We start from the raw sequence: 25505 nt of genomic DNA, 5'->3' as shown, positions 1-25505 counted from the left end.
ATCTCCTTATATAGCAAAATTATTTTGGGCTTTTCTCCTCGTGGATCTGCATTTAATTTCGTCTAGAATATTTGCACAATCAGTTGGATATTATTTGCTCAATAATTATCTCAATAAAAAGATATGATTTGGTTTAATTCAAATTCAAATTTAAATCTCATTTAAACTTGATTTGATCTTCACAGCTGTCCAATAAATCATATAATCGTATTGCTATAAAAAGAAATAAAATGTAACTGAATCTTCAACAGAAGATTCGTCCAAAATGCAATAATATGGCCTGTTGAGCAAGGCTCCGATGTCGTACTCACATGTTATAACATCGCATCCAGCATGTGTCCCTTCTACACAGAAAATCATCTTGAAGCAACTTGGAAAACTTGAACCCTTCTCCATAATGTTATTTTTCAAAATGCAGTCAATCCAAAAGGAACAACAGTCCCTTCTTTGGAAAATTATGGCAAAATAACTTATCAAGATCGATAGAACTCATTCAATCAGAACAAGTGACATTTAGTTGAACTATCATAGTATACACTTTCATCAGCAACAACATTCATCATAGTTGTAGCACAGTAGGGGAAATCAATAGCATATATGTATGCCACACAAAGCAATGCTCCAAAATCAAATCAGACAAATATGCAATCATTCACAACTTAGTAATGCATGACACTTAGTTATATTATAGTTAGTAGTATACAATCCTACTAACTAACAATTATTAGCATGCAATAATTCACATACTTAGTCATGCATAATATAAACAGTTAGTGGTTAATAACATGATATACAAAATTCTACTAGCAAAAACAACTCACTCCAAAATGGCCAGATGTGTTGCCCGATGCTCCAACATATGAGTATATCATTAGTACTTAAGCAAATGGTCAATACTAAGAAAGTACTTGTGTTACCTCAACAACATCATACTACTCCCCCTTTTTTTCCATAGTTTGGAAAAGGGTTAGTACATCAAATAGCACATAGAGGTCAATATTGCATTGGTTAGTATGTTAGCACATACATAACCAAAATATGAGTAGAACAACCAGAACAACATCCAGAAATGCACAAACATTAGATTTGTCATTGTACATAAGTTCAAAGATTCTATAGAGCCTTTACAAAATCCAAACAAAAGTTATCCAAATACAAGGGCCAAAAACACTAGAAACCAACATTCTTCAGACTTTATCTCTTTACCAACCACCTGAATCCAGGAAGGTAACATAGTTTTCATCAACCTCTGAGTCAGATTCATTAGATTGAACATGAAGTTTCTTCAAAACCTTTATCTTGGTGATCGACTTCTTACCAGCTAAAGATGCTCCAACCGATGATGCACCATGAACACTTCCCTTATTTGCATAGGAGGTGGAATCAATTCCCTTATTATTTATTTCTTCAGCCTCATGGAACCTATCAATATCTTTCATGATATAAATTCCCTTGTTAGAGGGTTTCGTCTTTGAATTTTTAGGATTTTGACTCATGTTGATCAACACAAACACTTGGAAGATACAAGATAAGGATATGAGAACTTTTTCTTGCTAGTATCGACAATCCAAATAAAGGAGTGATTGGAAAAGAATAAATCACCCTGAATATACGTTCATCATAAATAATAGGAGAGAGATATTGACTTGGTCTCCATGCACGTTTCCTAATCTTTTACTACGATAGGATCTTCAATATGTACACTCCTAATGCACTTCTTAACTTTTCAAAATGGTCAACATCCAAAGGCTTGGTGATTATATCATCCAATTATTTGTCATTTGTTATGTGTTATGTTGTAAATATTAGATTGTAAATAATAATTATTTCTATTAGTAATGAGGCCCATTAGTCAAAGCCCATTAGGTCTTCTATTCTCTCCTATTTAAAGCATGTAGATGTAACATGTAAGAATCACTTTTTAATATATCAGTAAAATATTTTATAATATGGTATCAAGAGCTCCCGATTTTGGGGGATTCGCTTCCGCCTAAACCCTAGCCGCCTTGTAGCGGAGTTTTTTTTTACTGCAGTTTGCAGTTTGTTGTTGTTTTTGGGTGTTTGGGTCATTGTTGTTTTGCGTGCTTCTTGTTTTTGTTCACTCATCTTTGAAACCCTAACCCATCCTGTTTCTTGGTTTGTTTTCTCTCGATTGTCCTTTCAATGGCTGAGATTATTAACGATCAACCACCTAAGTGTTCCTGGTCCTTCAAGGCCTTCTGTTTTATAGGAATCAGCACCTCCAGCACCAACTCTAGTGTATCAGAGAAGAAGTAAACCTGACCTTCTCCAGAAACAAATTCAATCGCCTGAACCGGAGGTAAGTACTGAAAATGATTCCTCTAGTGATGATTGTGCCATTTCTGATACTTGTGACACTAATCCAGTTGATTTACCCATTGCTTTGAGGAAGGATAAAAGATCTTGTCCCTCCCTATATCGACACCCTATCTCTCAATATGTCTCCACTAAACATCTTTCCACACAATATCAAAGTTTTGTTGCAGCTGTTGATTCTGTGAAAATCCCATCATCTGTTGAAGAAGCATTGCAAAATAAAAATTGGGTCCAAGCTATGGATGAGGAAATGAGAGCACTTGAAAAAAATGGTACTTGGGAGATTATTGAAAGGAAAAGAGACAAAAGTCCAGTTGGATGCAGATGGATCTATACTGTAAAGTACAAATCTGATGGTACACTTGATCGGTACAAAGCAAGACTAGTGGCAAAAGGTTATACTCAGACGTATGGTATTGATTATGAGGAGACATTTGCCCCAGTGGCAAAGATGAATACTGTTCGAATTTTACTATCTCTTGCTGCTTCATGTGGATGGGAATTGCAACAGTTTGATGTTAAAAATGCATTCTTGCATGGAGACTTAGAGGAAGAAGTGTATATGGAGATTCCACCAGGTGTTGGCATAACAAATGGAGCTAACAAGGTGTGTAAATTGAAGAAAGCCTTATATGGACTAAAGCAGTCCCCTCGGGCATGGTTTGGAAGATTCACAAAGGCAATGATGTGTTTGGGCTATAAGCAAAGTCAAGGAGACCACACTTTATTTTTTAAACATTCACAAGGAGGAAAACTGACTATACTTCTTGTTTATGTTGATGATATTATTGTTACAGGAGATGATTTGACTGAGAGACATTTCCTCAAAGAGAAATTATCAGCAGAGTTTGAGATGAAAGACCTTGGGCAACTCAAGTATTTCTTGGGAATTGAGGTAGCCTACTCAAAGCAAGGCATCTTTATTTCTCAAAGGAAGTATGTGCTTGATCTTTTGCAGGAAACTGGCAAACTTGGATGCAAACCTGCAAGTGTTCCCATTGAACAAAATCATAGGATAAGCTTTGAGGAGGAAAGTGACAAAGTTGACAATGGTCAATATCAGAGATTAGTGGGAAAATTGATTTACTTGGCACACACTAGACCAGATTTGGCATATGCAGTCAGTGTGGTGAGCCAATTCATGCATGATCCGAGGGTGAGACATTTGCAGGCTGTAGACCGCGTTCTACAATATCTTAAAGCAACTCCAGGGAGAGGACTTTTGTTTAAAAGAGGTGGAAATCTAACTATGAAGACTTACACTGATGCGGATTATGCCGGATCAGTGAGTGACAGAAGATCTACGTCAGGCTATTGTACTTTTCTGTGTGGTAACCTTGTAGCTTGGAAGAGTAAGAAGCAAAGTGTAGTTGCTCGATCAAGCGCCGAGGCAGAATTTAGAGCTATGGCATTAGGAATTTGTGAGCTATTGTGGATGAAACAAATTCTAGAAGACTTAAAGATACAATGTGAAGGTCCTATGACATTGTTTTGTGACAATAAATCGGCTATTAGTATTGCTCATAATCCTGTTCAGCATGACAGGACTAAACACATTGAGATTGACCGACATTTTATCAAAGAGAAGTTGGATAGTGGGCTGATAACTACATCTTACGTTCCTTCTGGGCATCAACTGGAAGATGTGTTAACAAAAGGCTTACCAACAGAAAGATTCAGGCAACTTACTTACAAGCTGGGAATGATAGATATCCATTCACCAGCTTGAGGGGGAGTGTTGTAAATATTAGATTGTAAATAGTAATTATTTCTATTAGTAATGAGGGCCATTAGTCAAAGCCCATTAGGTCTTCTATTCTCTCCTATTTAAAGCATGTAGATGTAACATGTAAGAATCACTTTTTAATATATCAGTAAAATATTTTATAACATGTTATATATTGACCACTTTATCTTCCATACGATCCCTAATGAAATGATGATGAATGTCAATGTGCTTGGTTCTGCTGTGTTGAACAATATTTTTTGAAATGTTAATAATACTCAAGTTGTCACAGAACAATTTCATGACATCTTGTTCGACATTGTATTCCTTCAGCATCTGCTTCATCCAGAGTAATTGTGTGTAACTGCTTCCTACGACAATGTACTCAACTTCAGTAGTAGATAAAGAGACACAATTTGCTTCTTGTTGAACCAAAAAATTAGATTTTTTCCTAGAAAGAAACATCCCCATAATGTGCTTTTCTTTCATAAGAACTTCCAGCCCAATATGCATCACGATACCCTACAAGCATGGGATATGTATCATGATATATATGCCATAGTTAAAAGTCCCACTTATGTACTTTAGGATACTCTTCACTTAAGTGATATGACTAGCATTAGGTTTAGCTTGGCACCTAGAACATATGTCTATAACAAGGGTGATATTTGGTATGCTAGCAGTGAGATATAACAAACTTCCTATCAGGATCATCAGTTCACTTTTATCATCAAGATTCCTTCTTCTTGCATCAGCAACATGTTCGTAGCAAATATAGCCAAACACCTTCAGATTACTCACTGATGGTCGTTTGTCACTTCATACGTCTTCAGGAACCTTGTTCTTCAGTTTCTTGGTAGGGCACTTATTCAGAATATAAACAGCAGTGGTGACTGTTTCACCCCATAAAGATTTTGGTAAGTTCTTTTGCTTTAACATGCATCTAGCCATATCCAATCTGGCATTGTTTCTTCTTTTATGGTATTCCATTATGTTAAGGCATGTAAGAATCAGTTACCTCATGATCGATACCATGTTCTACATAAAAATATTCAAATATCTTGGATACGTATTCGCCACCTCCATCTATTCCCAAAACCTTGCTTTTCTTTTGACTTTGGTTTTCGACAAGCATTTTGAATCTCTTAAAGATTGAAAATCCTTCGTCTTTGCGCCTATTCACGTAAATCCAAAGTTTTCAACTATACTCATCGACAAATGAGACACAATACCCGTTTACACCAATGGTATGATCCTCAAATGAGCCACATACATCTGAGTGTACTACTTTTAGTATGCGGGAGGATCTCATTGGCATGGTCGAAACGAAAGACTTTCTGGATTGCTTCCCTACTAAGCATCCTTCACAGAGTTTTTTTGGGCATCACAAGACTTGGTATACCAGTTACCATATCTTGAGTAATCAATTGATTGAGTGACCTAAAATTCAAATGGCCAAACCTCAAATACCACAACCAGCTCTGCTTGTGGTCGATAACTGTTTTTAGACATTGTACCTCAGTCGAACTGTTCATGGTATGAAATTTCCTATTCTTTGACAGAGGATATTTTAGGACCAAGTTATCATGAGTGTCGAATAATTCTAAGGCTCCATATTTCATAACTACTGAGGAACCTTTTTTGAATAGTTATCCAACACTTAGCAAATTGCATTTTATTCCAGGTACATAGAGTACATATTTAATAATAGCTTTTGCTTCATTACGCCTTTGAATAACTATGTTTTCAGTACCTTCTACTTGCAATGAGATATTATTTTCAAGCATGGCCTTGTTTTTCTTCGAATCGTTGAAATCTCCTAACCACACTCTTTGACCAGTCATGTGATTCGAGCAACTTGTGTCGAGGAACAAGATCTTGGAGTCGACATGCTCATCTCTTATTGCATCCATAAGCATCATACCTTCAGAATCATCTGAATCTTGACGTGCAAGGTTTGCTCCTTCATCTTCCTTGTCTTTTGTCGCTCCCTTGTCTTTATTGTACCAACAATTCTTGGCTAAGTGACCCCATTTTTCACAGTTATAGCATTGCACCCTTTTCCTCTCCTGTTTGTCTTTCTGATATGAGGTTCCTTCTTCTCTTTTCGAGGATTCATAAGTCTTATCATCAATCTTATGCTTTTGAGAGTTCATCCAAGAATTCTTTCCCTGACTCTTGACTCCTTTATCCTTGAACTTTTGAAACCACCATGCTTCTTCCATGTCTGGGCCTGTTGTGCTTGTGTCGAAGCTTGAACCCATTTCCTTTCGACAATCCTTAACTGATGTGCCTCCAATGAAACAAGCAAATCTTCCACTTTCAAGGTTTCAAGATTGTTGGATTCTTGAATGGCTACGATAATATGATCAAAGTGAGAGATCAATGTACACATTACCTTCTCAACTATCGTCTTATCATTTAGGACTTCACCACAACCTTTCATGAGATGAATAAGATTTTGTACCTTCGAGATATAGTTTACAATCTTTTCATCTTCTCCCATCTGCAGTAACTCATACTTCCTTCGCAATGTGTGCAACTTGACAACTTTAACATTCTTATCACCTTTATAATACTTGACAAGAATATCTCATGCCTACTTCGTCGATTCAGCATGAGAAATTCATTCAAAATTTGTCGTATCTACTGCAGATTGAATACAAAACGCAACCTTGCAATCTTTCTTCTTGGTTTCCTTGTGAGTGATTCTCTGAGCACTGTTTGCGCTGTTAGTGAGCTCAAGAACGCCATTAATAACCACTTCTAGGATTTCATGAAAGCAAAACAATGACTGCATCTGTTTTCTCCATCGGATCCAATTTTTTCCATTAAGAATTGGAAGAGAATTGAGAATATCAATGCTACCATTCATCTTTGTAGTGAATACGATTCACGATCCTTTAAAACACGACCACCGACGTGCAGTTCTTGAATTTCCGATCAAGAAGAACGAATCAGAAGCTCTAGATATCAATTTGTTAATGCATAAGCACTTGGAGAGAGAGAGAGATAATTGTATTCATTAATTGATAAAAACTGAACTACACTGTACATATACTTGTATACATTAGATTACTTATAACCCAAATAACTAGCCTAACAAATTAACTAACTCGCTAACTAAATAATTATATCACCACATAGTTCTGTCAAACATTGCAAAATACTTTCTACCAAGCACAACTGCATAACTGTGAAACAAAATAGCAAGTTTTAATTAAAAGGATGGACAATTAATGCATGAGGCTTGGGAAAAGGTTATGGGAAATTCTAGGGATATGTGTGCTTAATGAGTAAAAAAAATCCTAATATTACACACATTTTATAATGATCTTAGCTGCACCACCACGATGATGGCGGATGCAAGAGTCGCATGAGAGAGGTTGAAGAAAAACCATCAAGGAAGCATATGGACTTACTGAAAATAAGGCATAAAATCATTACTAGTGGTCCATTGGGCGTGGTCGTGCTCAACCTCCACAAAAAGAAAGGAGGCCTTTGATGTTGATGCTATAAACCTCATTGTTTCTAAGATAGATACTTTAATTGAATGTCAATGATGTTAAACCAAATGTGATGTCTTGTGAAACTTGTGATATTTTTGGACATGTTGTATATTGTAGGTTGGTATGACATCCCCTAGTGAGACAAGGTTAACCGTGGAATGAGTACATACATATTAAGCTAAAGCAGCAACAGGGCAACTCTCCTTTGGCAAAACACACCATGGAATGATCATGATAATTTCCTGCCAAGAAAGAGAAGCCCTATAGCTGATTTGCTTATTATTATGGAACCTCTTGCTTTTGCACACAACACATTCTATGAGCATTTTCATTTATAACACCCTCATCTTAAGCACATAACATGGAATAAACCAATAACCAAATGGATATGCTTAAGGCTTATGCTCTCAAAAGATTCCATTCCATGACTACATAATTTATACCTTCTCTCTTTATCAATCTTCCCATGCATTAGATAGAAATAGGGACAAGTTTGCAAAAGTTAGATGCTTCTTCCATATACAGCATATGCTTATGTCCTATTCTCTTTCTTTAAAAATGTTTATTTTTTACAAAATCTTTTATATGTATGATTTTCAGTGTTTGAAGGTCTAATAAGCATTTTATGTTCTTGAGTTTGAGAATCTTATTGTATAAAATTGAAACAATTGGAAAAAATTACAGTCTATTACAACAATAACCATGTTTAGCAATCATTGAACTATTACGCATAATGAATATGAAACTACGAAAAATATGAACTCACTTCCTCCCTTGAGAGAGTGTTTTCTTTAAGATCTTTTGTCCCATATACCTTCCGAGCATCATTACGGTAGCTTGAGGATTAGTCCCCGGTGATCGATAAAAAGTGGAACCATCGATTACTCTAAGTGCTTCAACCCCTTTGACTTTATAATTAAGATCAACAACTTTACCTTGTTGGCAACCACCATGATAATGCCAAATTGTTAAGACAGTGTCGATACAATATTGTTCCAAAGAAAACGCAGCGCTAGGATGCTTCGGTCTCAAGTTAACCGATAAATGTAACATCAAGTCAAATAGAGATTGTACAGGCATGTTGTGGTAGCGAAATCTCGAGAATGCTTTTGAGTTTATCACGTTTATGATTGTTTTCATGCCTTCGACACACATTCTCAAGTCTTGTGGATCTTTGAAATAGTTAAACGTAACCGATGGATTATCGTTTGGGTTAGTTGTTAGGAGTTCTAGGTGACCTGTGGATCTCGGTCCCATTATCTTTTCGAGTATGACTCCTCCTTTTAGAACCGGATTCGCCAATGATCTAATCGTGTCTGCAACACTGTCCATTGCTTCTGGCGCAAATTTGGACGGTAGGCCACTCTTCAAACGAGAACGAAATTTAAGATTAAGTTTCATTTCATGACTAAAAAAAGAAACTTCTAACAAAAAGTACTAACCTTGTTTGACACAAATTCGAAAATCCCTTGAAGCCGGTCAGTCCAAGAATGACCAAAGCCCAAGCCACTGGCCGATTCGATGAAGCTACCAGACCTGGTGACTCCAACTGTTTGAATGAGAGAAACTTCAACAGGTAAAGGAGACGGAACGATTAGAACATTCATCGGATTATCAGCCATCCCTTGACCAACCAAAGGTTGATCCAAAACAACTTGAATACCATGTGATTTAAGATGGTTAGCAGGACCAATGCCACTTAGCATCAGAAGCTGTGGACTTCCAATTGCACCAGCTGATACTATTATTTCATTCTTCATTTTGGAGCTTATGTATGCTCTATGTATGACTCCTAATGCATCTTTGAATATCACTCCATAAGCTTGTGGCTTCCTTTTTTCTGAAAATCAAAAACGTTGTGTCTGTGTCAGTGTCGTGTTTCTGGTGTCCGTGCTTTAAGTCTCTATGATTATTACGCATCCATATTCTCAAATACGTACCTTCATTATATCTAAATAGTATCTTTTGAACTGTGGCATGCAAATAAACAGAAATTTTTCTTGGATCAGCATACACTAACAAATCAGCAGCAGTGTGTCTATGACCCTCCTTATCAAAAATGGACCCTCCAACCTTAGTCCCATACAAATGATCAAAAGTAAAACCGTTGTAAGGTAAAACCCCTGCTTCAAGCAAACCATCCCTCACTGCTGTTTGCCATTGCATCATTGGAGGCTCAAAAGCAACTTTCTTTTCAACCCATTTATATGAACTCTTGGCCAAACTTTCATTCCAACCAGATGCTCTTATGTAACTATTGCTAGCCCTCGAGTAGAATCCGGCGTTCAAGACAGAACCGCCTCCTAGGACGCGAGCGCGCGAATTGAGTACACCGTCGGTCGAAATGAATTGTTGGGAGAACGACAATGGACTCGTGTCGGCTAGAGAATGAACAAATTTATGTATGTTGATATCTTCTGGATTTGTGTATGGTGAACCTCCTCTTTCAAGGAGTAAAACTCTTCCACCTTGTGAAAGCGTGGCTGCTAGTGGACAACCACATGATCCTCCACCAATTACTATGTAGTCATATGTTGAGCTTGGAGGAGCAACCGTTGCTTCTTTGATAAATCTGTACTTTTGAGCTACATTGACACATAAAAAAGGTAAAATATCAAATGAAATCACACATCATAACAGAAATCGTAGGTCATGCTCAAAAGTCGTAGAACAAGCTCAAGCTTTTTAAAGTCTGGTCTGACTTATTCTCACCCTTAGGTCAGACTCAGTCTTTTCAAAGTCTGATCTGACCTATTCCCACCCTTAGGTCAGACTCAAACTTTTCAAAGTCTGATCTGACCATTCCCACCCTTAGGCTAGACTCAAGTTTTCAAAGTCTAATCCAACCTATTCGAACCTGTAATTGAGATACTAATAAATTGAATTATTAAAATATTTGAAAATGAAAACTAGTACTTCACAAGTGAGAACAAAGAATTATACCTTTATAAGAATAAGATAAGCCATTAAAGAACAAGCTTCCAGCAAGAAATAACCTTATAAAGTGTTCCAAGAACCAACCCATCTGTATCTTCACTTGTTAGAAGGTAGAACAATTTGCAAGGTCTTTCTCTCATGATCAAAACTACCCTTTTTATAATTATTAATTATAACAAGAACTGAAGACAAAGATCAATGTTCTTGGACATAAAACTAGTTTGTTCAACAACATCAAAGTTGCCTCCAACACCATGCGAAGATTCAATGTTCTTGAAATCAAGGAAATGCATAGTGTGTGACAGTGACATCAATAGTACAACACTCTTGAATTGCATTGGAAGCTATTCTTCAAAATAACATGTGTTTAGAACAGATAATAACATATATAGTTGCTTTATCACATGCATAATCTGAAGTTGTTGTTGTTATAAAGGTTAAAATTGAGTTTTTCAAAAACTTTGTTTTAAAAAAAAACAGTACGTTTTTTAGTACATAAAATAATGTTATCAAAATTACAGATAAAATTAGAGATAAAGTAATGTTATCAAAATAACGTTTGTTATATGTTTTGCTGAGCGTGGAAGGAAAATTTTGAAAACAAAGTTTTCAAAATTTAATATTTGGTCCAAGAGATTTTATCCTGTACTCTCCGATCTCCACTTTGATCTGACACCCTAAAGGTTGCAATTACGGTTATAATTATATCCTTATTAAATAAAAATTGGATCTTTTAAAAGTTTTATATAATTATCGGATTAATATCAAATATTTTTTAAAAATACCAAATATTTTAGAAAATTATACAGAATTATTGAACATTTTTGAAATTTCAGATAAAAAATTATGGATGAAATACCGATTTTTTGAAAAATATAATGTGTCTATATCGAATTTTTCAGTAATTTTTTTTAAAAATTCGATAAAAGTAAGTTATAAGTACTTTTTAAAAAAAATTATTGATTTATAAATATCAATAATTATATATATTAATACATAAATATAAATTAATATTACTGATAACCATTAAAATCCAAATCAACCACTATATTCATTTTATTCAATTAATAGATATTAATTGAGGTAACCTCAATTTAGTTTAATACGATATATATGATAATAGATTAAAAAAAAGTAAAATTATAAAATTATTTAATGTCTATATTCTTTTAAATAAGAGATCATTTATTTTTTAGATTTATTGAATATTCGATATATTTAATCTATAAATCAATCAAATATATTATGTATTCAATAAATCTAAAAAATAAATAATTTCTTATATAAATGAAAGAAAGTAGTATATTTTAAACAGAAGTTATATGTGATAAAAGATAATAAAATAATTTTTTTATTACAATCAATGAAAAACTATAAAATATAAAGATTAATATAAATTTATTAACAAATGATAAATAATTTCAAACTAAAATTATTTTTATAAATTTACATACCACTTAGGATAAAGATTAAAAGGAAAAAAAATGTTAGTGGATAAACACATGAATTTTTTTACGGGTTACTAAATTGATATGTTTAAAAACAACCTTAGTTACTAAAAATAAATAAATGTATTATTAATAGATAAACACGTGATAAACTATAGAAACCACAAATTATATAATCAACTATTAGAGAATTGACGTTATTATCATCCTTGGTGGATAATCGTCTAGTTTTTAATGGCCATATAGTCGAATATAATGGTTAAATCTTTTTTAAGTCTATTATGGTCTTGTAAAATTTATTAACACACATTCAATCAAGCAAATTATTTTATTTATTTCTCTCTTGTCATTTTGTTTTTATCTTATATTTTGTTGTATTTTTTATTTATTAGCTCAAACACCCAAAGTATAACACTTAAGGCTCTTTAGAGTAGTTAAAAAATATATACTTGAGAGACATGGTTTCTTTCTTTATGTAAAAGTTTAAAGAAAATGGAATGAGTGTTTAGAGCTATTAGTTGATACATCACCTAACTTTTTAAATTAATAAAAAGAATGTGGTAGGGAGGCTTGAGGAATCCGTAGCTAAAACCATTGAAAATTTTAGTTTGTCAGATCAAAGCTACATTTTGTATTGTGCATTTCTGTTAAGAAAAAATCTCAACAACATCAATCAACCATCTCTATGAGATCAAAGAGACCGGTCGATAAATACCTAAGCAATCATCACAAATTTTAGGAGAATCAATATTTCCAAGTTCTCTCAATATTTTGGAGACACTTTATTAGTTTATCCACCTAAAATATCAATGACAATGACAATAAATTTTAGGGTAATCCTAACTTGTGCTCCAAGAATATAAGTTAAGAGATAAATAAAGTATAATTTTTTTTTGGAAATTGTGTGATGAATTTAATATAAATTCATACTTAATGATTCTATTATTATTTTTCAATAAATTTTATTTATTTTTGGATTTCTTAATTCGTGCTTTTGGGACACAAGTTAACCTTATCTTAAATTTTATTAGACAATATATAGATATGGGGATACATGACATCATCTATTAAGTATTTCAACAATCTGACGTCATTGTTAAAGTTATGATTCACAATGAGATTCAGCAAACCATAAAGTTAGAAGTTAAATGAGCAAATTCTTGTGACAATTGTGTCACTTCTAAATTTCAAGGATTTCATTGGAACCAAGGTCATATAGACATTGTTAATCAAAGCTAGATGATCAATATGATTACATGACCTTCATAAGTTTAGTTGATTCCTATACAACATGTATATCTCATTTCTTTAAATTCCAAACCTGTTATTTTTGCTTAAACTAACCCGGGAAACCCACTAGAGAAAGATATATTTAATAAGAATAATCTTTAATTTATACAAATTTGTGTAGCAAGAAGGACACCTAAAGTAATTGGAAAAATTGGCATGTGCAACTTTCTCCTTACAAACGAAAACATTATTCATGCCAACAACATGTCATAAGCTAGAGGGCAAGCCATTGACCTTGTAGCAATAACACAAATGACATATGTTGATTATTTGACTCATCATCAATAGGGTTATTACCCATATTTCTAAGTTAATTCAACACAATACCTACCAAAGACATGATGTGCATGTTCTGATGCCAGTGGATTCGACCAAACCAACACCACCAAGTGGTTACATTTGTGAACAACAATGAATTGATAATCCATTTTACCAATATAATGTATCACTGGTATCATGTACTCTTCTGAGAAACACTGTGGATTTGAGTCAAGAGCAACCAAGGTGAATCCTCCACCCCAGGTTTAACTCAAACAAGGTTTCCAGAACTCTCTAGAAAACATGTGATGTCGACAAGTTACAGCCTTAATGAAACCTCTTTGAGAATAATGATTAGATCCCAACTTTATAACTGATACAATAGGCACTTTGAGTTACAACTTAAACCCATGGATATGCATTTGTATAGGAAGCCTTATCTGGAGTGGATAGAAAAACTGGTGTCTTTGCCCCGAGGTTATTAAAATCCACGTTTTGCTACCTTTTTCAAAGAAGATGGTAATTTGTCTAATGAATTGTACAAACTTCATAAGTTACATTTATCTTTGATAGGAACAACGCTAATGTGGCATTCCTATCTCCCACTAAACTCAATGTAAACTTGTGTAGACATGGAAACATGTAAAATTTTATTTGATGAACTTAAAACAAAAAATGGATGAATCATCTGTAAAATTCATAGGAAGTTTTTGAAAAAGGCTTCAAAATGTTTGGTCCAATTTTCTAACGCAGAGTATGCATAAATGGCCATAAATGACATGCATCCTCATATAAGAGAGAAATTGGTAGGAAATTTTTTCCATTATCTAAATGAGTTGGCTTCAAGGAGAGTATACATCAAATAGTTTATGCAAGAAAAAGAAAAGACGTGTGTTAATCGAGGAAGAGGCCCGCGCCTAGACTCCATCAATGATAAGGATGAGTCTGATGATGATATGTCAGTCTATTCTATGGAATATATTGAGAGCCAAAAGCCTAAAAGGGAAAAGTTATTTATGTCCTGCCTCGAGGTCTTCCAAAGAGAATGACACCAATCATTGGAAAAAAAAAGTCGAATATGCCTTTGATATTACTAAAGCTCACTAGATATTTGATTATCTTATAAAGATAGGCAAATTTGGATGCTAGATGGTCCTAAAATTTCCCCAACAAAGAAAATAAAAGACAAAAGATATTGCAAGTGGCACAAATCCTGTAATCACTCCATGGCTAACTGTTGGAGATCCCCCAAAACCTATGGAGAATTTCAATTAATCTTGATGAACAAGATTGTTATTACCCACACAATAGCAATGAAAAGAGAAGTACAATGGAGAAAGAAAGAGTGTAAAGAATGATGAAAGAGAAGAAGAATTAAAATTCTGCAGAGTTTCACTCTGCCCACAAACTGTGAAAAACTTCTTATTCACTTTGCAATTGCAAAAATACTATGAATACAATGTTATGAATGCTCTATTCACTTTATTACAAAAATAAGGGTTACTCCCACTATTTATAGATTTAGGTTAACTTGAACCTCAAGCCAAAGCCCAAAACAATAAAAGCCCAAAATAGATAACACTACTAAAATAGGCCTAAGTCGAAATCCTATGTGAAGCAACATGCTTCGACACTTCGACACACTAATACAACTTAACACACTAGGTGGTTTGACACTTCCTTGTTCCTGTCGAGCAACATGCTTCGACACAAGGAATTACAATTCAACGCACCACCTAATTCATTATGTCTAAGCTATCTACATTCATCATGGTTCTTAGTCTTCTGAACATTTCGACCTACACTCCATTCATCATGATGTCTGCATTCTGATTCTCAGTTCTGCAGTGTTCCACATTCATCTTCCCATCTGCCACTTGCTCTCGAAGATAATGGAAACTCATCTTGATGTGCTTGCTTCTACCATGTGCTATCGAATTCTTCGCCATATTGATAACTGGCATGTTGTCGATCCTCGTGGTAATTGCTCCATGACTCTTTGCTATTATCTCTTCGACCAGATTCACCATCCACGTTGCTTGACATGCACAAAGATAAGCAACTATGTATTCTTCTTCACACGACGATAATGCCACCACTGGCTCCTTTCTCGAACTCCAAGCAACCGGTGTACCACCTAGCATAAACACATAGCCAACTTTGGATTTTCGATCCTCATCATCACTACACCAACTTGAGTTAGTGTATCTCACTAATTTGCATTCCTTTCCTTCATCATCTATAGGAAACAGAATGCCATAGTCGAGAGTTCCTTTCAGATACCTTAGTATCCTCTTCGCCGCTGCTAGATATGATATATTTAACTTTTGCATGAACCTACTCACCATACCTACGCTGTATGCTAAGTCAGGTCTTATGTGGCAAAGATATCGAAGTGACCCAATCAGTCTCCTATAGATCAAATCATGAGTATAGGGGAAAAAGTTAAAATTTAATACCATATATAATTATTTAATTCAACATTTGGTATTTACTTATAAAAAGTATTCATCAGCTTTCAAAGGTTTCAACTTCCAATACTATATCTCAAAATAAACATAAATTAATCAACGGAATTTAAGAGAAATAAAAGAAATTAGTAGAGTTGAGAAGAAACATTTTTGTTCTTTATCTCGTATTTAGGAATTCATTTTGTTAAATAGTTAAAAACTTAACTATAAAGATTTCATATTTGACTTAACTAAATAAAATGGTCTCATCAATCGCGATTCATTCATGCGGTAACTCTAAAACCACGATAAGGAGGAAGATAATTTTAGAAGAGTCGTGTGAAATATATATATATATATATATATATATATATATATATATATATATATATATATATATATATATATATATATATATATATATATATATGGGGAAACTAGAGAAAATGAAAGGGGTGTGAATCAGTGGTGCAATGTTAGGAAACGAGATATTATCATGCATATTTGGTGGCTCACGCCTATTGAACGAAATATTTTGGACATGGTCAAATCTAAGATAAGAGGTTTTTCAATTAAGAGATTTAGTAAAATTAAGAATAAGGTATAAAAAATTGGTGCCTTAGAAAAAAATTATGAAATCAATTTTTTATTAAGGAAAAGTTTTCCAATTTAAACATATTTTCTTTTATAAAATTTATATTCAATCCATGACAATCTAGTTAGTCTAATCCAATTTATACTCATTTAAAATTTGTCTCAAATGTAAGAATTTAGAGATATAATAAATTTCAATATAGAAAACAAAAAATAACCTTTCAAAGATGAAATTAAAGACAAAATAATTATTGTTGTTTCACAATTTTTTTTAAAATTGCTACACTAAAGAAATTATCAGATCGATTCACAGACTAGATCACTCTTGTTAAGATGTTTCGCAACACTGTTTAAAATTGTGCAAGACGAACATCAACCACGACACCTCTAGGATAAAATAACATAATTCTATATTACACGATTACTATTTGTGCGGTAAATAGTCGGTATAGAAGTACATCCTCTAGTAGCATAAAGACCAGTCGATGATGGTATAAATATCAATTGTTGTATGAGGTGAAAACCATTCGTATTTGGCACAAGGAAGCCCGTCGAAAGAAAAAACAGAAAATAAAATTATTTAGATGAAATGAAAAATGAGATATGAGAGAAATATTTTGGAATCCAAAAATTTGAAGTGAAGAGAATGACATGGAAAAATCTCTATTTAAAAGAAAAATTCTAACCTGAATGGGAGAAAAAATGGGGGGAGTGGAATGGATCTAACCCATAACTAGTTCTTATAGAACTTCGTTAACAAGGATATAGTCAAAACGTGGAAGGCCAGGCAAAATCAGTCAACAAATATGGTTACTATAAGTGATAACACACCAATAATTAAATCAATTAATATTAAATCATTTTTACCACTAAAAGTTCATGTTTTAAGGATCATGCACGTCTATTCAAGTGTAATGAAGGCTCTAAGAATTCTACCTCGAATATCCATAGGAACCGACCTAAGTTCCAATATCACATACGTGGGTATATTATGAGTACTCATAGAGCTAGAAATTCCACTTATACATAGTATATATCTCATTAAGAGTTTCTATTATACCATCCTCTTATTGCTTCAAGATTCATGCTTCTATTTACTTATACTAGCATGATCATCTCATATTACCTAGAACTTGTTATTACTCATTGAACCTAATTCTTAAGAAATCCAGTCTTTTAGGTCGGGTTACCATCGTGAGAAAATCACTTATCTATAGGCATTAGTTCTATCTTTGATGTATTATGTATTTTCTCTTTAGTTAATCCTTTCGTCAAAGGATCTACTAAGTTTTCATCAATGCATACATGATCCACTCTTACAGATCCTTTAGAGATAGAGTCTCCAACAATGTTGTGTTTTTTTCTTGTTTGACGCCTATTACCATTATAATAACGGTTCTCAATTTTCACAATAGTCGTGGTACTATCGTAGTGGATCAACATAGCTAGCATAGATTTTTCTTATGGATCTATGTGTTTGCAAGTATAAAGCTGATAGTCCCACGTAAAATCTTTTATGAAGTTTTGATACTGACAATGTTAGTGGTTGTTGAAGTTGGTGGTAATAACATTCAACTCTTTGATGATGGTGGCCCAACTGGAAAATTATCTTAAGCATCATCAAGAAAAGAGAATCAAGATTCAATTGAAGTTCGTATATGATCGAGGTATCTAACAAAGAATCTTGGAAGCCTCAGAGTTATGAAAGAGAGGAAGTGTGAAAGCTCGAAAGGTCGTGTCTGTCTAAATAACGAGAGTTTTGTAAAAGTAAGGAAGTAAATCCTAAGTACTAAGGGAACTCATATACATACTTGAAAGTCATTTTAACCTCTTTTATCTCTAGTAAGCATAGTAGTTTTGATTCCCAACAACTTCAGTTGCCTTATTGCCTCTTGAACCCCTGACCGACAAGTATCAGATAGAGACAAAATTCCAATTGGGGGTTGGTCCTGAGTATATGTAGCCAATGGTCTTTCCTCCACCAACTTCACCTTCTAAGATCGGAACTACTGCATAAAATGTTAGAAATTTCGGAAAGATTAAAGGGATCCAGGCTTGAATCGTGAACGCAACACTTTTCTTATAGTATTTCAAGCACTCTCGATTATCTTAGAGTTCTGATGCAGGAATACCCAGGATAATTCAGCCTTATCGAGTTTGTGCAAGACCGGCGAAAACCCGAATGCAGCGAAGAGCGTCTGGAATTATTTAGAGGATTTTCGGATTTTTTTGTGTGTTGTATTCTGAATCCAGATTTATGCTTTTATAGGCCATGTTGATATTGTTTCACAAGGTAGCGACCCTTGGTGAAGCAATGTCCTTTTCCAATAATCATAATGGTTGGCTTGCAGCATGTTTCACCAACAGTTGCATGGTTTCGCCTTTGCAACATCTCATGAAGAGTTACAATCTCCGAATTCAAAATTCAAAATTCAAAATTCAAAATTCATGAAGAGTTATCTCATGCATTTATTAGCATTAACTCACTTCCACCATTTGTCATTTTGGAACACACTTGTATTTAATAAATTACAACAATCCCCCACTTGTTATGATAATGACAAATCCAATTCCAGAATATAGAAAGGAAAAAGTGTTAATACAGTTAGGTATCTTTCGATTTGAACTTAACCTTAGTAAAGACAATGCAAAGCCTAATCGGAACGTTAGGTAGCTATGCTTTGAACCATTATCCCATGTGATCAGACCGGCGTTGCTATACACACACTTTTAGAGGTTCTTCGCCTACATATCTCGCCTAGCACTATTTATGGTCATGTGCTTTTCCTGTTTTCATGAATTTTCATGAGAGAAACTCCAACTCTCACCTTAAGACGGCACCATCTTGAAATTCATATAGGTGAAGTTCAATTCGTATCTATTTCTTGAGATACGTATCCTCCTTGATATAGAACTTCATTAAGAGTTTCTTTGAAAACTCAACCCTTCGTTTGTAATCGTCAACATTATCGCGAAATGTTGCATAACTTTCCGAATCAACGACTTGTTATTACCCATTGAATCTTAGGTTAAGATGTGTTAACTTCATATTGGGTTGCTATCATTGTCGGAACCCTTATTCAAGGAGTTTTAATCCCATACCTTTCGAGGTAGTCTTTACTAAATCTCTTGCCAGTGGCTTAGTAAATGGATCAGCCAAATTATAGCTTGTTTGTATATATGTTAGTGAAATGATCCCATCCTTTATCATTTTTCTCACGAGAGAGTGTCTAAGACCTATGTGTCTAGACTTTCCATTGTACACTTCACTGAACGCTCTAGCCAAGGTGGCTTGACTATCACAATGTATCAATACTTTTGAAACATTGTCTTTAGCTAACGGAACCTCCAATAAGAGGTCCCTCAACCATTCTGCTTCTTGTCCAACAGACGCAAGAGCCACAAACTCTGATTCCATGGTTGAGAGAGTAATGCATGTTTGTTTCTTGCTTTTCCAAGAAATCGCACCTCCAGCTAATGTGAATATCCACCCAGTTGTAGATTTATAATCTCCAACACTTGATATCCAACTTGCGTCGGTATATCCTTCTAGTACGACAGGAAACTTACCATAATGAAGGCCAAGATTTTTGGTCTTTAACAAATATCCGAAAATCCTAGTTATGGCCTTCCAATGTTCATCATTTGGATTGCTAGTAAATCTACTCATCTTACTAACTGCAAAAGCTATGTCAAGTCTGGTGCATTGCATTAAGTACATTAGACATCCAATTGCACTTGCATATTCCAGTTGTGCCACAGTTCTCCCATTGCTCCACAAGCCAATCTCTATTTGATTTCTGATAGACATGCTGCCATTGAGAGTGCCTACAACAACCATGACAACGGATGGCATGATCCTCCTTCTACACATGTCTACTGTATCAGACACATTGCACAAAATTTCATGCGTGCTATAAAAGATAAGAATCTTCGCAAGAAGGTGGTGAATGATGGGTATGCTTTAACTCAACCGTCATTTCAATATTATTGTGATGAAATTAGACTGTCTAATGAAGACGCAGGGAGATGGATAAATAACATACCAGTAGAGCAGTGGACAAGGGCATTTGACAAAGGTTATCGATGGGGCCACATGACAACAAACATTGTGGAATGCATGAACGGGGTTTTCAAAGGAATTCGAAATCTGCCGATAACCGCCTTGGTAAGATCAACCTATTATAGGTTGGCTTCTATGTTCGCAACCAGAGGTGAAAGATGGAGTACAATGTTAATGTCCGGGCAAGTATTCAGTGAGTGTTGCATGAAGGTCATGAAAGAGGAGAGCATCAAAGCTAGCACACACGCTGTAACAGTCTTTGACCGTCATAGACAAAATTTCAGCGTCCAAGAAACAATGGGCAACAACGAGGGGAGACCAAATTTAGCCTACGCTGTTAGACTAAACAGAAGTTGGTGCGATTGTGGAAAATTTCAGGCCTTCCGCCTACCTTGCTCCCATGTCATAGCAGCATGTGCTTATACTCGTCAAGACGCTTACAACAATTTATCTGATGTGTACAAGGCCAACACCATCATGAATGTATATACTCAAAGCTTCTCAGTACTACCAATGGAGGATTACTGGCCTCCATATGAAGGAGATATTGTTTGGCACAATGACGAGATGCGTAGAAAGAAGAAAGGAAGGCCAAACAGCACACGTATCAGAACAGAGATGGATTCCACAGATAAAATGATAAGATTATGTAGTATCTGTCGTCAACCAGGACACAACAAGAACAACTGTCCCAATCGAGGAGCATCATCTAGGTCTTAAGCTTTTTGTAACATTGTATTTCTGTAACCTTCAATCATTATATATCATTAAGTTTTTGTTACCACGAGGTTCACAACAAACATCATTACAAAATAAGCTATCTGAAAACATAAATATTTCTAACTGATTACAACAATCAAATTGATGTCGTCTCGACCGAACATCATTTCCCTAGCATCCTTATCAGTCTTCATTCGCACCCAACCAAAGATACTGTCAAGTCTCTCAATACTTCTGATTTTTCCCCTTCTGGTATTTTCCCATCTAACCAACGAACCAGCTCCCTCTTCAGTTGATCGAACGTGGTGATGTTCCAAAGCAGCATCAGCATTTGAGGTTTGTCTCTCGCATAAATCACATTTCCGTATCGGCGACGAACACCAAACATGATAGCCAAATGATTATATGAGATGTGGAACAATTGGTCACACAACGCATCTATTTATAAGACAAAAAATGCATTTTAGGAGGAGTCTCCAATTGAATTGGCGACTCCTCTTAAAACCTACACATAGGCGCCAATTGGATTGCCTAGGGCACCTGCCCTAACCAATCCAATTGACGTCTCCATTCAAGTTTTAAGAGGAGTCGCCAATTCAATTGGAGACTCCTCCTAAAAGTGGGGTATTTTAAAAAAAAAAATTAAAACCAGAGGTATTTTGAGAATTTTCTTTAAAAAATTGGGTTATTTTTGTAAAAAAACCACCAAATAGTATGTTTTAAAAATCCTATATGTTTATACTTCCGCTTAGCCTTCGGTCAATTGTTCATCAATATGTCAGCTTATTACTATTCAACTAATAAAAAATATTTTCACTTCAAATCCAAGTGGTTCATACATAAGTTCAACCAACAATTTTTGAACAAGACTTTCTTTTTTCTTGGTATAAACAAATACACACCAGAGAATAATTATACTCTTAATTTTTCGATTGTGTTATCTGTTAATTGAATATTAAAATAAATCATTGTGTGTCTCTGCACATAAATGCATATTATTTTATTTGAATTCATATCTATTCACACCAAACAATTTAAATGACGAAGATAATCAGATAGGAATACAGGAATAAGACACAATATTTAAAATGTTAAAAATGGCAACAACAAAAAAAATATCAACACTATTATATATAATATAGTATTTGAACTTTATATATTTATTATTAAGAAAGTTAAAAGTATTTTAATTAAAATTAATTTTTTAATTCTTGTTTGATAAAAAATTTCAATACACATTTTTAATATGTATGAGGTGTGTTGAATTAAATAAATAATTTTTGTATTCAGATATTTATAAAAAATATTATTTTTAATCTCATATTTTTAGGATGGAGTTTATTTTGGTCATTCGATTTTAAAAATAGTCATTTAGATCTTTTATGTTTTTTAGAAATAAGGAGTTACCGAAATGCAAAGAAGTGTATCTCGACATAATTTTGATTTAGTTTTATTTGTTTATTTTAGCTTAGTTAATTAGATTATTTGGAGATTGAACAAACTATCTCAGCAAATAAATAGGAAAATACGCTTTCATTGTTTGTAACGTGCTTGCATAGAGAAAAGTGTGTGAATAATATTGTAGATTGCAAAGTTTTCTCTTTTTCGTTGAAATCCTAATTTTCCTGTTTTTTTTCTTTCAAATTCATATTTTTTTTTCTCTTTCATTATCAATTGTCCAGCAGAATCATCTTGTAATTAAGGTTGATTGATTCATTTGAATGAAAAGTGAAAAACAAGAGGAATAATCAATCTAAAAGATTGATTCTTATTCATCAAAATTTATTCGAAATTTTCCATTGATAACGGTTTGTTTAAAGTAGACAAAACCAGCCGATTTTGTAGCCACCAGAGAATTTGCTCTATAACCACGTTACAATCTTATATTACTGTTTCACTTTTACACTATTGAATTTGAAAATTGAAGTGAATGTGTTTGTTTGTTTCAGAGATTGGATATGAATTCAAAATGGAGAAGTTGTTGGAGTATAATCATATAAATTTTGTAGGGCTTCCAGTTGTTGTTGAAATTGACGAAGAAGCAAACAAACGTCTAAGGAATATTGAACTCGAGACTGAATTGGTAATGGATAATAAATTTTAATAACAATACTTAGTAATGTAATGTGTACATATATATCGTATGTTCATAGTCGTAGTTTTTGCTTGTACTATTGTGGATGCTCCCTACTTCTTGATGAATGGTAATGAAGATTTTTAATGTTTAATATATTAGTATTGGGAATGAATACAGTCCTGATTTTGATAAACTATTTGTTTATCAGAGTTTTGGGGATTTTGAATTTTTTAAGTTAAGTATTTTAAATTAAAGGATATATTTAAACAAAAATTAGTGTCGTTAGTGAAATTTAAATAAAAAAGACTACAAAATTTACGTTAGTAGTAATATATTTTAGAAAATAGAAAAATCAAAATGAAAATGAACTAAAAATATAGATATTTTACCTCCATCATTTATCATTTTTATTCCAATGTCTGTCTAATTTTTTTTATACTCTGTATTATAAAATGTCATATAAGTATGAGACAATTAATCACCTTGAAAACCCGTGCTTCATACAAGTATGAAGCAGATTATTTGGTGGCAAACTAAAAAAATAAAAAACATCATAGAAACATCACGGTGCTTGATGAGAAACAGAGAACATGATACCATTCTCAATCTCTCATCATCCATCTACCTACCCTCACCAAGTACCACACTGAAACTTTCATTTCTTCAACTCCTTTAAATTTTTAAAATCGAAACGAAACTACAATCAAACCGCTTAAATAATCATATCAAACCATGTATAATAAAAAAAAATCATAAACTTGAAGAGGAAGAACTTTATCTAGCTAAAGATAACCACAAAAACCAAAATCAAGACTTCAATACGTACTAGTATATCACTTTGTAAATCAATAACAATAATTTACATAAAAATACAAAAAATTCAAATACAGAGATCATCATGAAGTTCATGATCAAACAATTTTTTTTTCTTCCTATAGTATCTTTAGAAAATCTGTATACAATCAAGACAAAGACAAAGACAACAACAACTTACTAGACTAATTTCGAACGTTGTTTATCTTTTCAAAAACTTCCTAGTATTGGTCGGCGTGATGATTCTAATAACAAGACCGGGAAAAACATCATCCGGGTCATGGATATGTGGATTCCGCTCCACAATAAACGGGTCACCGCACTTTTCACTTATTGTATGAAGTGTTTCTCCTTCTCCGACAACATATATTTCATCACACACTTTGTTATCTCCAAACTGGTTCCCTCTCACTTCTGACGATTCACCTTCCGCCACAGTACTTTCTCTTATTGATCCCAATAATATTATACCCAATAAAACGATTGCACAATACCATGATGTTGAATCCCCTCTAGAAGAACCCATAATAGATATCTTTGGAATGAAGAAATCAACAAAGTTTAAGGATGTATATATAGGTGTATGTATCGAACTAGTACTATGTAACTAACGTGTATTATTAGGTGGAGTTAGGAGTATACGATGTTTATATAGTATCTTTGCCGTTGGCGTTGGGTTTTGGGTTTTGGGGAAAGACTTGGTTTTAACGAGATGGGTTTTTGGAGTTTAGTGTTTGATTGGAATACTGTTACTATATACGAAAAAGGGTCAAGTTGAATCTTGTGGAGTGGATGAGAATTCATGGCTCGGTTGAAAAGATTGTGTTGTTGTGAAAGAAATTGTTGTGTTGTTGTTGTTCGGTGGGAAAATGTAATGATTTTTCTACCACCATCTTTAGATAACTCGCACAGGTTATTATCTATGTTTATCTATTAAAAATATGACGTTTTCTTTTAAAAACATGATATATTTTAAAATACAATGTTTTTATAATATATGGAAATGAACAAATTAGAAAAATAAATTCTAAAATTAGTACTAATTTATTCTATCTTGTACTTGTGGTTTTTTTTAATTATCAATTGTTTTGTCATTTTTAAATAGATTAAAAAATAAATATATAATAGTTATTATTATATAAAAAAGAAAAATTATACAGTATTTATAAAATTATATTTCAATAACATTACGAGAAAGATAAATTAAAAAAACTAAAAAAAAAGAATAATAAATTGTAATTAAAAAGAATATGAATAGTTTATTAATATTGTAAAAGTTTATA

At 33.7% G+C, this 25505-nt stretch overlaps 1 protein-coding gene across 1 annotated transcript; it reads right to left on the bottom strand.

Moving 5' to 3' along the window:
- Nucleotides 1-8208: 8208 nt before the first annotated feature.
- On the bottom strand, nucleotides 8209-10643 carry LOC127091785 (protein HOTHEAD). The gene is made up of 4 exons (XM_051030489.1): nucleotides 10516-10643; nucleotides 9513-10157; nucleotides 9015-9412; nucleotides 8209-8937 (listed from the first exon to the last, which is right to left on the bottom strand). Exons 1-4 carry the CDS (start codon nucleotides 10595-10597, stop codon nucleotides 8335-8337), a joined length of 1728 nt encoding a protein of 575 aa, XP_050886446.1. The 5' UTR covers nucleotides 10598-10643; the 3' UTR covers nucleotides 8209-8334.
- Between the last annotated feature and the right edge of the window lie 14862 nt (nucleotides 10644-25505).

Source organism: Lathyrus oleraceus, chromosome 6 (genome assembly GCF_024323335.1).
Source record: "Lathyrus oleraceus cultivar Zhongwan6 chromosome 6, CAAS_Psat_ZW6_1.0, whole genome shotgun sequence".
In the NCBI taxonomy this organism is placed as follows: Eukaryota; Viridiplantae; Streptophyta; class Magnoliopsida; order Fabales; family Fabaceae; genus Lathyrus; species Lathyrus oleraceus.
The sequence above is the reverse complement of the archived record's forward strand: the minus strand, read 5'-3'. Positions and strand labels throughout refer to the sequence as shown.